At 42.7% G+C, this 12,412-nt stretch overlaps 1 protein-coding gene across 18 annotated transcripts in view; it reads left to right on the top strand.

The window, feature by feature from the left end:
* The window catches only part of SYNE1 (spectrin repeat containing nuclear envelope protein 1), a 1,651,720-nt gene that overhangs the window by 1,588,146 nt on the left and 51,162 nt on the right, over positions 1-12,412 (top strand). For all 18 annotated transcript variants that reach the window (XM_069606781.1, XM_069606782.1, XM_069606785.1 and 15 more), the window contains one exon: positions 12,008-12,136. In XM_069606781.1, coding sequence (XP_069462882.1) covers positions 12,008-12,136 — 129 coding nt within the window. The remainder of the gene's footprint in view (positions 1-12,007; positions 12,137-12,412) is intronic.

Raw genomic sequence — 12,412 nt, 5'->3', positions numbered from 1 at the left:
GCCTTTCCTGTGGCTATTAAAACGCAGGTATAATCCCGTCCTCAATTCAAAGGCAACTGCACACTGTTACTAAAACGTTTCTCTTGAAGTATGCTTCCATTCTCTTCACAGTCAAATAAAGCCTGCATCATATATCGGCACCAAAATAGGTAAGTGGCCCAAAAAAATCTCTTCTGAAGTTGCATTCTTAATTATTATGTAAGGAGTGGGTCGGGCAATCCTGCAAACAGCTGGTTTGGAGCACTATATGTGTGCTGACATCACATGCGGAAGGAAGTCTTTTGGATTAGACAAGTAAATGAGAATCGTTGGTGGAACACTCATACTGTCACAGTGAGAGAGAGGAAAATATCACATTAACACCCAGAAGAGGGATTGAGAAAAAGTATTGGAATGTTCATACTCGGATCAATCAGGAAAGAAAGAAAAAAGAAGAGAGGCCAAGAACCAGATAAAATATCAAAGGAGAGACTTGCCAACGTTTGGCAACCCTACCAGGGGAAAAGGGAAACCGTATAATAGAAAACTAAAGTAGTAAGGAAAACAGGAAACAAACAGAAATCTATAACCAAAGAAAAGAGAGAAGAAAGCCCAAGAAAGGACTGAATGAACTGTGTCCATTAATAAAAGAAGTCTTCAGAGACAATGTGAGGATAACCCATTGTACTGAAGTACGCAAGAAGCCAATATACCAGGAGAAGGGAGTAATTCTCCTGTCCTTAGTTATTAGGTTAGTGATAATGTCTGATAGGGTTAGTTTGGACAGCAGGCAGATTCCTTTTTGAAACTTTCACTGACTACTGATTAGGACCTTAGTTAGTTTTGTTAGGTAGGGACGCCTTACAGTATAGGGATAGATGGGCCTTTACCCTTTTCTTTAATAAAGAAACCTGTGAAATGAATCACCTGAGTCTGCGTCCTTCTTCTGGCCCGTCACAATACTCGAAGCCAAGAAAGAAACTCCAATCGAAAAGCAAGTGTTAGGTAGATTTTCCTCCTTGAGTGAAAATGTCCCCACTTTGTGAATCCCCCAGCATTTTTGCTGGACTATTGGATGTTTTGACTGATTCTCCTGAATGAGTGGGAACCTTTTTTCCACACTCACTCATTCTTTTACTCTAACCTTGGGAACCCGTTTTAACTCTTGTTGGCACTTTTTAATTGGGTTATGCTTTCCTTCATGTTTTCAGGCATCTACGTTTTATTATTGCAGAACACAACACTTGCTGTGCAGTGTTGCTGAAAGCTCCTTCAGGTTTCCTTTTTATTTGACCTGTGTTAACACATGTTACCAGGGCAGGGGACACCCATTTGTCCCTCCTGTACTTTATTTTGTGAGATCAGCACCCCCATCTTATGGGGAGTGCTGAGGGGAAACATTGTCTCCCTTTTCTCACTGTTCCAGTAACCTTTAGTCACTGTTACAAGTTCATCCGACAGGCTGGTGGCAGTGTACCTTTTTGCATAACGTTTTGTGGCCTTTTATCGCAGGCTGTCTTCGCAGCTACGGTAGGGGACAAATGGCCACCATTTGCCTAAACTTTTCTAAGCCCTGTTAATGATGACTTGTTCTTACTTGAGCCTTCTTCTACCTGGGTAGGGGAGATCCTGATGGGTCCCTAGGAAAGCCCGCCAAGGCTCTCTGAGCGTCTGAAATGACAAGAAGTGGGGGAGGTGACCAAAACACCCCATGCCTTTGTCCTGCAGTGTGCCTGCCTGGAACGAGTTTGTGCTGAGAGGCTTGCTGTCCCCATTGGACAGCCACCCCCCGAGTTTGAATGAATGCGTGTCTGGGGATTGGTGGGCTCAGCCAGTTTTCCCGCATAAAAGATGAGTCCTGGACCGGAAACTCTGAGTCAACCACTGGAACTGAAGATCCGAAGAAGAAAAGAAGGGCTTCTGCACCCACCTCCTACGACCGCCAGAATCATCTCAGTAACCGCTGTTGTCCTGACATCATCTGAGCATCAGGGAAGCCTCGAAGCGGACAACTTCCTCCCTTGGACTGGTGGGCCTAATCAGCCCCAAGACAAATTGCATTTTGCACCCTCCCTGGAAGGGCTGCGACCTCCAGGGACCGCAGTTCAAGAAAATACCCAGTGTCCTGTGCCGTTTTGTGCTGCAACGTCAACCGAAGCATAGTTTTGTCTGAAACTTTGCAGGCATCCTCCTGGAACTCAAGATACTCCATTCCGCTCCTGAAAGTCCCCTCAGCCAAGACAAGGACTGAGAACCGGAGCAAAGTCTACTACACGACAACCGTCCTTCACCCAAGCCTTGAAAAAGGCGCCAACCAGCCAGTGCTTTGGGGATCCTTTGCTGGGCATCCAACTACTCGAGAGCATCCATCCGATCCATTGCAAGTTCTTTTCTTCAGTCGCCAAGACCAAGAAGCCTGAACCGGGGTCTGCTGTCGCCTCTACCCGGGGACTGTCCTTCTGCACAAGCTTCTTCACTGATAAGGTTCTGTTCAACCCCTAGTAGTTACCTGGGGCTTGCTTTGTTGTTTCTGTGCTTCGGAGGGTTGTAGTTAAGCTGTTCCTTCCATCCCCTCTTAAGCCTACATCGAGCTACATTGGGGTGGACAACCCATTGTGCTCTTTACCAAAGAAATCTTCCTTCTACTTACCTGTAAACTTGATTTTATTGCAACATGAGCACAAAGCCTTCATTGTTTAAGACCTGCAGCAAATGTCAAAGGACGATGACCATCAACGGCACCCATGTCCTTTGCATGTGATGCTTGGAGACGACAGCAAAACCTATGAAGTTTGTCAGGGTCTGATCTTAAAAGCCAGCAGTAGAGGGAGTGCAGGCTCTTCATGTCACAGAACAAGATGGGGGATACCAATCTGCCACCAGAGGATTAGAGGAGCTCTTTGGAACTGGAGCAGGCACTCTCGAAACACAAGCAGGGGATAGTCTCTGGCCGGTGAACTTCTGTTGATTCCAAGGAGAAGAAGCATAGGACACAGTGTCATTGTGTGTGTGGTTAAGGCCATCCAAACACAGGCACTCGGAGAAAAAAAAGAGGACCGATTCATCCACCAAGTAGCCCGTCTGAAAATTGGTGGTGCAATAACTGCACCGCCAGCACTGGATGTCAGTACGGCACTGGGGCACCAGGAATTTATAATTTATCATGTGAAAGATGCTGGCCATGTTGTCTAATTGTTTCAGCAACTCCCGGTGCCTCCCAGCATGCCAGCAGGGCAGTGCTGATCAGGACAACCTGGTGCTGCCGGGGTTTGCATGTATAGTTACATCGTTGGCTCCTGATTGTTGACTTATTCGGGAGGGCTCTTCCAGCAACTCTGCAACATCAAGAGATATGCAAGCAGTGCCATATGACTGTAGCATGGCATCAAATGTGACGCAGGCAAGAGGCCCTAAGTATTGTGAAGGCTGATTGACTTCCAAGTAGAGAGTTAAGCAGAAGATTTGATGCCTTTCTGGGGAGAGAGGAAGAATATGGCATAGGTGACTTGGAGAAATACTATTCCAAGGCTCGGGAACTTTTTGCTGACCTTTACTTTAGACGGCACAATGGGGGCTCCTTGGATACTATTGTTTACTTTTATTGGTGCATGGTGATTGTGCCTTGTTTTGTATACTTTGCTATCCATTGCATGCCAGCAATAATTTCCTTCTTTTTTGTCTTATGTGCATTTTTGTTGTGTGGCCATTTCTCAGGACTGGGAATCTTTGTCGCTGATCAAAATATAATTATTCAATGATATTTTAGACGGAATTAAAGTTTGAAAGGTTAAAGGGAAACCTTTTGAAAAGTTAAAAACATCTAGTTGTGCTGTTGAGCTAAAAAGCCAGGGATTTTAGGAAGCTGAATGTAAGATCACCCTGTACAATTGCTGGACTTGGCCTGTTGCAACTCCAAGGAGTGAGAACCATTTATGTATCAAAGTCACTGTGCTCTGGGAATTTAGACCGGGTGGATCTGCATTACCATGAGTTAAATGGTCTATGCTTTGGTGCTCTTCTGGGATGCCAATATTTTGTGGAAACTTTGAGATCAAGGCTCATTATTCTTTTTTCATTCTATCTTAAATAAAAGTGCCAAATGACATTTACAACCATATGACTGTTCAGACTGTTAGGGCAAGTGGTGTCATGCAGGTAAAATAGACCTTGATATGGCAAAGACACAGTAGAAAAGTTGTACCTTCTTCTAGGCAAGCCTGTGACAGTGCAGTGTCCAGACAGCAGGAATCCAACCAGTTCAGATTCCCGTTTCATCAGAGGCCCTAGGGTGAAAGGGCTATGGACCTGGGCATGGAGAAGAAGCACTAAGCAGAAGCAGGAGCTATGGCTACAGCACTAGGCACCACTGAATACATCATTAAGTAGAGATCCATTGGAGCAGACTGGAAGTGGAGAGGATCTCTTGAGGTGGCTATCTTGTGTTGGAGAAGTCGTGGTGGGAACAGGATCCGTGGCTAAAGGACCTGAAGATCCAGCAAGCAAAGTAGTTGATCAGAGATGCACACCTTGCGCAAGTGGGTTGCAAACTACTTACTAGTGATCCCGGTTACTGAGTGTGATGTTGAAGTTCTCCTGTTGATGGTTCAAATGGGTGAATAGGACCTTGACCGGAAGTCCCAATAAGACTGCAGTTCCTTGTATCCTGAAGAGGAGCATGGGGGACAAAATAAGTGATTTTTCTGAGATTGACTTTAGAATGGGAACATTTTGATTTTACATCCTCTACTATTGCAGTTTGGAAGGACCTCCTAAAGTCTACGCAAGATTTACTGAACCAATGAGGAAATGGGTGAAAGGAGAGGGTAAAACAAACGAGTGGTTAATGGAGCTGTTTAATCTTCAGGATGCCCTACTGGTTCTGCTTCGGCTTGAAGGAGTGTGATTGTGGGTTCTGGAGCATGGGCATGATACCAGAGATACAAAAGTTAGTTAGGCAGAGAATATTTGGCTGCAAGTTGGGGGTTTTGTGGAACTTTGTCAGGCTGCTGTTTCACTAGCCGCATATTTTCAACAGACAGGCACAAAAGAGGCGGTGAGAGTTTGGGGTTAAACCTTCCTTTGTGTTGTTTGAAGGAGTACTTACTCAGTTTCCAAAGCATCCAAAGTGTTCCTTAAAGGTTATGAAAGTGATATTACCAGAGATGTTTATTTAGTTTTTGTGGCACACTACATGCTATTAATATTCCTTCAGGGGAGGTCATGCAGTTGGCTCTTGACGTTACCATGAGCGGTCACATGGTTAGAGACAAAACATTAGGCAAAATATTGTACCACTTTTTCTGGCCCAATACACATGATATGGGGAGGTATCGTGCGTCAAGCTCTGCTTGTCAACGGATGACCCCAGGGAAAGTTGGGGGATTTTACCTGTAGTGGGAAGAGGTTTGGCAGGATAGTCCTCTAGAGAGAAATGCCAAAGGGATCCACAACATTCCTGGATTTGTTATTTTACAAGAATTAATCTAGAGGCCATTGCGTTACCTTCTGTTATTGCTAATAATGTGGCTCGAGCCATCCTTATGGTACTTTCTCAGATGGGTATTGTTAGGTAAGATTTTTCAATTTATGCCAAATCTCATTCACTTATGAGACCCCCGAACATGTTTTGCTGGACTTGTGGATTTCTTTTCAATGCTCCCAAGGTGAGTGGGAACGTTTCCCCACACTCACCCTTTCTTTTACTCTTTTGCGTTGGGATTCATTTTTATGTCTCTCCATACTTTTATTTTTGGAGTCATGTTTTCTTTCAATTTTCTAGGCATGTTTTGCTACACACAGCACTCTGTGCAGTGTAGCTGGAAGCCCGTTGGGCTTCCCTTTGTATTTTCTTTTATATTCCTTGGGTGAACTACTATTCCAAAGAGTAGCCGGATACTTGCCCCTTTTACCATTAATATTGTGAGATCAGCGCACACTACCTTATGTGAAGTGCTGAGCGGTTACATAGTATCCCCTTTCTCACTGCTCTTGTAACATTTCTGTTACAGTAACAAGCATACCTGAATGTCTGGTGGCAGTGGACGGGTTCTACTGACTTTTGTGTTCTTTTTACCTGTGGGCTGTACTCACAGCACTCGTAATACACAGAACAGTCACCATCGACCCAAAGTGGTGGCTGTATTGTTTTTTGTGCCATTTCTTGTGTGCTTGTGCTTTCTTGGTCCTTCTGCCGTACTGGCTGGGGGAGGTCCTGATTTGACTTTTGTCTTTGGTGGGAATCCCTCGGGAAGCACGCCCAGGCTCCACAGTTTCTGTGAAGACAGGAAACGAGGAAGGAGTCCAAAGCTCTGCAGTCCTTTGTCTTCTGGCATGCTCTCATGGAACCATTTCCAACTGGGAGGCTGGCTGTCTTAAAAGGACAGCCACCCTCTTTCCCCCTAAAAGTTTACATGTAGCTTGAGTGCCGTGGGGTTCCTGGTTAAATGTCTTGAATCTGGAAGCTGAAGTCAAGTCGTCCACTGGAGCTGAATCCGATGAGGAAGAAGTGATGATGACTGTAGCTATTTCCAACAACCGTGAATGCCTGCTGAGTGACCGCTGCTGCGCTGACCCTTACTTCCATGCGACAGAGAAGATGCGAAGAGCATGTCTCCTTCCCTTGGACTGGTGGGACCAATCAGTCTTAAGAAGACCTGCATTCTGAGCGATCCCATGACGAGCTGTGACCTTCTTGGGCTGCAAACAGCCAATACCCTATGACCTCAAGGCTGAGTGTTGTGCATAGTCTTCCGAAGAACAAATCTTGCTGAAACACTACTTCTGGATCTCCAGAAGTAAGATTCCACTCCTTGAAGTCTCCTCACCAGAGTGCTGAACCCAGAAAGCGAGACAAACCGATCAGACGACAACCTTTCTTCATCTGGTGCCTTGTAAACAACGCCAAATCCAAAGAGCCCCCAGGACCTAAGAACAATCCTTTGCTGAAAGCCTTTCCACTCGACTGCTGCAGAGAAATCCCAACTAGAGTCCTTTCTTTCATCTGAAGATCAATAACCCATCGACCGGTCCTGCAGCTGCTGCACCGTCAGGGCGTCTGCCTGCATCATCTTCTTTATCGCTGAGTTACTGTGAAACTCGAGGTAACACTTTCCTTGTGTCGTTCTGTCGCTATTGTCTAGCTTGGGGGTAATTCGTGTGGTTGGGAGTTTGCCCATCCATGTTTGCCCAGCTATAACCCTGGAACGCATTCAGGAAGTCTCTACAAAGTCCCTGAACTCATTTACTTACAAGAACTGTTACTTAACTACTACCAAAGATTTCTACAGGAACTCTTGCCTTTTCTACAGCTTGTGCCTGCCTTTTTGACCTCCAATCTGACCCTGAAAGAGACTCAGAATTTGAATTGTGCCTACTATTCCTTAAAGTATTACAGGTAACTGCAGTATTCCTGAAACAGAATAGGTTACAAAGATATTGCTCACCTTTGATTTACATAGGGTCATTCTGGAAAGTAATTGCAACTTTCTTGCTCACCTTTTAATTGTATCCACTATTCCAACAGGTATTACATGTTTAACTGTTGTGTAACTGTATTATTCATGAAACAGAATAAGTTACACATGTCTTACCATTGAATTACATACTGCCATTCTAAAAAATATAACAAGGTTATTATGCCCCTTTCAACTGCATACTGCCCTTATGAAAAGGAATTGCTAAGTTTGCTAAATTCTTACTTACCTTTGAATTGTATCCACTATTCTAGAAAGTATTACAAGTGTAACTGTATTATTCCTGAAACAGAATAAGTTACATGTGATACAAAGTTATTACTCACCTTTGAATTGCATACTGCCATTCTAGAAAGTATATACAAAGTTTACTACAAAGTGGTTTTACTTACATGGAATTGCACACTGCCGTTCAAAAAATCTTTGACACTGTGGTTTACTTATCCAGAAGTATTGTATTGATTTTTATATTGTGTTATTTGCTTATGATAGTACTTACCCATGACAGTATTCTCTTTGCCTGTGTGTATATAAAATAAACCTATATTTTTACATATATGTATAAGAGTTTCTCTGGGCCATATGTTGCTACACATTCTTTGTGCCTTCCTACAGTACTCCCGCCCTCCTATGATAAGCCTGGCTGCTCTGCCATTGCTACTTTCTTTGAGTGTTACAGACGTCTACTAGAGGTTGGAGCTCTGTATTGCCAAGTAGTTTGTTTTATAAAGTCCTTTGGGTGCCCTTAACAGGTATCCCTCGTGAGATCATAACTGATCAAGTGTCTAATTTCATGACTGCTTTCATGGAGGAAGTGTATCCATTTCTGGGAATCCAGCCCTGGCATATGTCTCGTGACCATTTCCATACCACTGTGCTTGTGGGGAGAATTTATGGTAACCTGAAACAAATGATTAATAAGATAGTGAATGCGCAGTCGCACAAACAAAATCAACAATTGCCTCATTTATTTTTCACCTACCCTAAACATCAACAGGTGTTTCCCATTTGAGTTATTGTATAGAGGGTAATCTAGGGGATTATTTGGTAATATTAAGTCTCACTGGTTACAGAGGGGCCCTCTAGAAGTGATGTTGGTTAATTATCTAATACAAACACGGAATTGCATATCTGGAATGCAGAAGCTGGCTAAGGATTAATGGATAGAAGCCCAACACAAACACAAGGGTTTGCCTCGTTATAAATCCAGAAATTGGGTTTTCTCCCCAGGAGAAGACATTTTATTGAAGACATTTTATTGCTACTCGCTGACCCAGGAGTACACGTTTGTGGCACAGTGACAGGAACACAGCTGTACAGAGAAAAAGGGCAGTGCATTACGACATCAGTATTGCATACAAACTGAATCTTTCAGTGCACCATATTAATATATGCAGTGAATGGAAAGAAATAAATGCACTTAAAGGGCCTCAATTCACATTACCCTTATATGACCAGAGTGGTCTGTCATGGGAGATAGCTGGGAGAGTAATATGATCAGATGCTGTTTGGGGAATATCTGTCTATTGAAAAACCATGTGCACTTCAGGGTCTGGTAGATCGGTTTCTAGGTGTGTTCACAAAGTAACCTGACTGCACCTCAGAAGTAGTCCATATGATAGAAACATGATCTGATGTTTATACCATCCATGTTGTACCCCAATAATGCAGAATAATATGGAAAAGCTTGTATGTAAAATGTTGGATCTGGGGATTATTGAGCCAACATCCTTATTTACAGTGGTGCTGGCTGGAGGTTCTGGTTTCAAAGAAAGACACAAAGATCTGATTCTGGATTTTTTCAAACTGAATGAAATAGCTTGTTTTGACACTATGGATGGGTTGTTGAATATAATGTGAAAGGCTTAATACATTAGCACCTTGGACTAATGGCTTTAGGCAGACAACTGGAAGAGTTTGCTCATCCCAAGAACACATTTGTCACTAACCCAGGTGTTGTCCATTTTAAAGCAACTGTGTTCGCTTTGCATTGACCAGCTGGAATTTTTCAGAGACTATGGATAGGTTTTTCTCAGGGAAAAGAAACATTTGCAAAAACATACTTGGATGATGTGGCCATCTTTATAGAGGATTTGGAGAGACACTTGAAACATTTGCAGGAAGTGATCTCTAACAGGGTTGGCCACAAGGACTGGTTTTGGATTCACCAATACTATTGGTGTGAGGTTATCAGTAATGGGGATGTGAGACCTGAGGAGAGCAATGATGTAAATATTAAAGGAGCCTACTTTCCTAATACAGATGAGGTGCAATCTTTCCTTCATTTGGTAGATCACTTCTCTGGGTTTACCCAAGTTTTCTCTTCATACATGCCATCTTGACTATGCTAAACAAGAAAAGGAACCTGGCAACTTGGACTCCTATTCACGCCGAGGCAATCTAAAAGATGAAAGATATATGTGTAACAAAAATGTTCTCTAACTTTAGTTTACTGTTCACTGCCCACGGTGATGCTATTGAAATGGGGCTTTTGGCTGTTTTTAGCAGAGACCATCCAAATGTGTATGTTTGTCAGAGGCTGCTCCGTCTGGAAATTTGGTATGCTACAAGATTAAAAGAATGTTTGGTGATTAAATCATCCCTTGAGATATTTCAGTGTTCTAGTGGCGCAATAATTCTCCCTAGTCACTGATCACCATCCTTTGTCTCGGTTAAACAGGAGGCAAAGCAGGAACACCCAGATACCCGTCTGGTATCTGGCCCTGTGAGTGCTCACGTTTATCATTTCATACTGATCCAGTGCGAGCATCATGATGCCAGTCATGCATCATGCTACGGTGCTGGGTAGAATAGATCTGAAGACCAGGAGAAGGAATTCAAGTTAGGTTGCAGAAAGACAGAAAGTTTACCTCTCATTTTGCTGATGTATAATCCAACAGTTGTCATGTAATGGGCGTGGGAAGTGTGAGAGGAGATTGCTTGAGGAAAATTGGTTTAGTATTGTGGCATGTTTATTTTCGGTGCAGTTTTGTAAATAGCTTGTATGTCGTGTTTGCAATCCGTTGCTTTAGTTCACACAATGGGAAGCTGTCTAATTACACCTGTGAGGCGGCACACCGCCTACAATGGGTTGTATCCTCCCCCAGAATCCTCGCCTCCGTTATGGGCTCCTCCCACCAGTACATGCACCTCTTTTTTAAAGGGCTTACCTGGTTTCTTAAGCAAAATCTATTGTACGAAGCATTTGATACAATTTATTTAATTTTTACAAAGGAGATTTTGATATACCTCTACAGACATTGAAGGCTCCTTTGCTTGCCAATTGCATAATGAACCCATGAAATACATTGTATTGATGATTGTCCTAGCGCAAGCTGTTTCTTTAGTGCTTGCGAAGTGGCAGGTGCATGATCAAGTGGCCGCCACAGGCCGTGGCTTAGCCTGTGACTTTCTTGTAACTAATCCGAAGCGTCTCTGTTATCAGCAGGTGTAGATGTAGAGGCTTTTCCTCCTGTGCATGTGGTGGTTCTTTTATTGCACACGATTCTGATAGATGCATACAAGTCATTTGTGCAGTAGAGAAATAATGCTTCGAACAACCGTAAAGAGCTCTTATGAGGTACTGACCCAAGCCCGAAAGGCAAGGCTTTTATTGGTAGTACTCGTCTAGACACTCATACCGTAGGAATTTGTGGTGACTGCTGTGGATGTGGATATGAAAATAAGTTTTGTGAAAGTCGATCGTCGCCTGATAGATTCATTTCTAAGGCATGAAAAAATTCTGCTCCCATGTGGTCAACCAGAATTTTAGCTTTTTAACATATTTGTTAGAGTCCCTCAAATCTAGGCTTGGTTGCGGTTTTCGTTTTTTCTTTAGCACAAAAAAACTACCCATATTGGTCTCTTTCGATCTGCTTCCTTCACAGTGTACACCGCCCATCTCTGACTTGTAAAAAACTAATTTGTTTCCCAGAGTTAGGTCTGTGCTCAATAAATACCCTAATATTAATAGTACATTTACAAACTTAGTATACTATTGGATTATTTCATATGTTACTTTTATCTTCAGAATTGTTACCAACAGCTACATTTATTTTACCATTTATTTTACCATTTTTAGATAAAATTTCCTTTAAAATGCATCTATTGTCCCTATTTTACTTTTTAAATCCAGACCCACTCCCCGAATCACCATTGGAAAGTTGAGATTTGGGGAGCGCTAACTCCATGCTTTGAGTTACTCACAAACCCTATGATTTTGGCAAAGAAGCGCATTTAAGATTCACATGCAAATGTCTAGCTTGCCAGCTCCTTTTTTCTCAGGACATGTCTTGGGACCATAGAAAAAAGAAGCTTTAATGGGTAAAGCTTGCTCTGCAGACGGTCGACTTCAGTGTGGATGTGCGTGTTCTTCCTTGGTTTGAAAAATGAAGTTGCCAATTCTATTAATTCTTATGGCAATGCATGTCTGCAATACGTAATGTGGTGATTTTGCTATACATTTTGTGGACAGTATGTATAAATTGACTGCGACCCTTGAGAAAGAACTAAATTGTCTTTTTTTGATGGTTTCTCATATTCTGACCATGCTATAGGATTTCCATGAGATGAGCCATGGACTGCTACTTTGGTTGGAAAACATCGACAGGAGAAAGAACGAGATGCTACCCATCAATCCAAACGTCGACTCGGATACACTCCATGACCATCACAAACTTTTCACGGTATGCTCTCTTTTCCTTTTAGTCCCACATGAAAGAGCCAAACACTCCATTCAATTGGTTGGAACATCATAGCATCTTTGTACCATCATAAGGATCAACTTAAATCACATTTGTTGCAAATTGCAAATCACTCCTCATTTGGCTTCAAAACCATGGCCCTAGAAATATATAAAAACAAAAAGCTTTCCTTTTTAACACAATGATTTGACCTTTAAAACAATTATTTTAACTGCAAACCCATTAATAATTAAAACAATTAGGCTTTTATTTAAAGGC

The sequence above is a fragment of the Ambystoma mexicanum genome, chromosome 4p (genome assembly GCF_040938575.1).
Source record: "Ambystoma mexicanum isolate Mex_15411 chromosome 4p, UKY_AmexF1_1, whole genome shotgun sequence".
Lineage (NCBI taxonomy): Eukaryota > Metazoa > Chordata > Amphibia > Caudata > Ambystomatidae > Ambystoma > Ambystoma mexicanum.
Note: the sequence above shows the minus strand (reverse complement) of the source record. Positions and strands in the feature narration are given on the sequence as shown.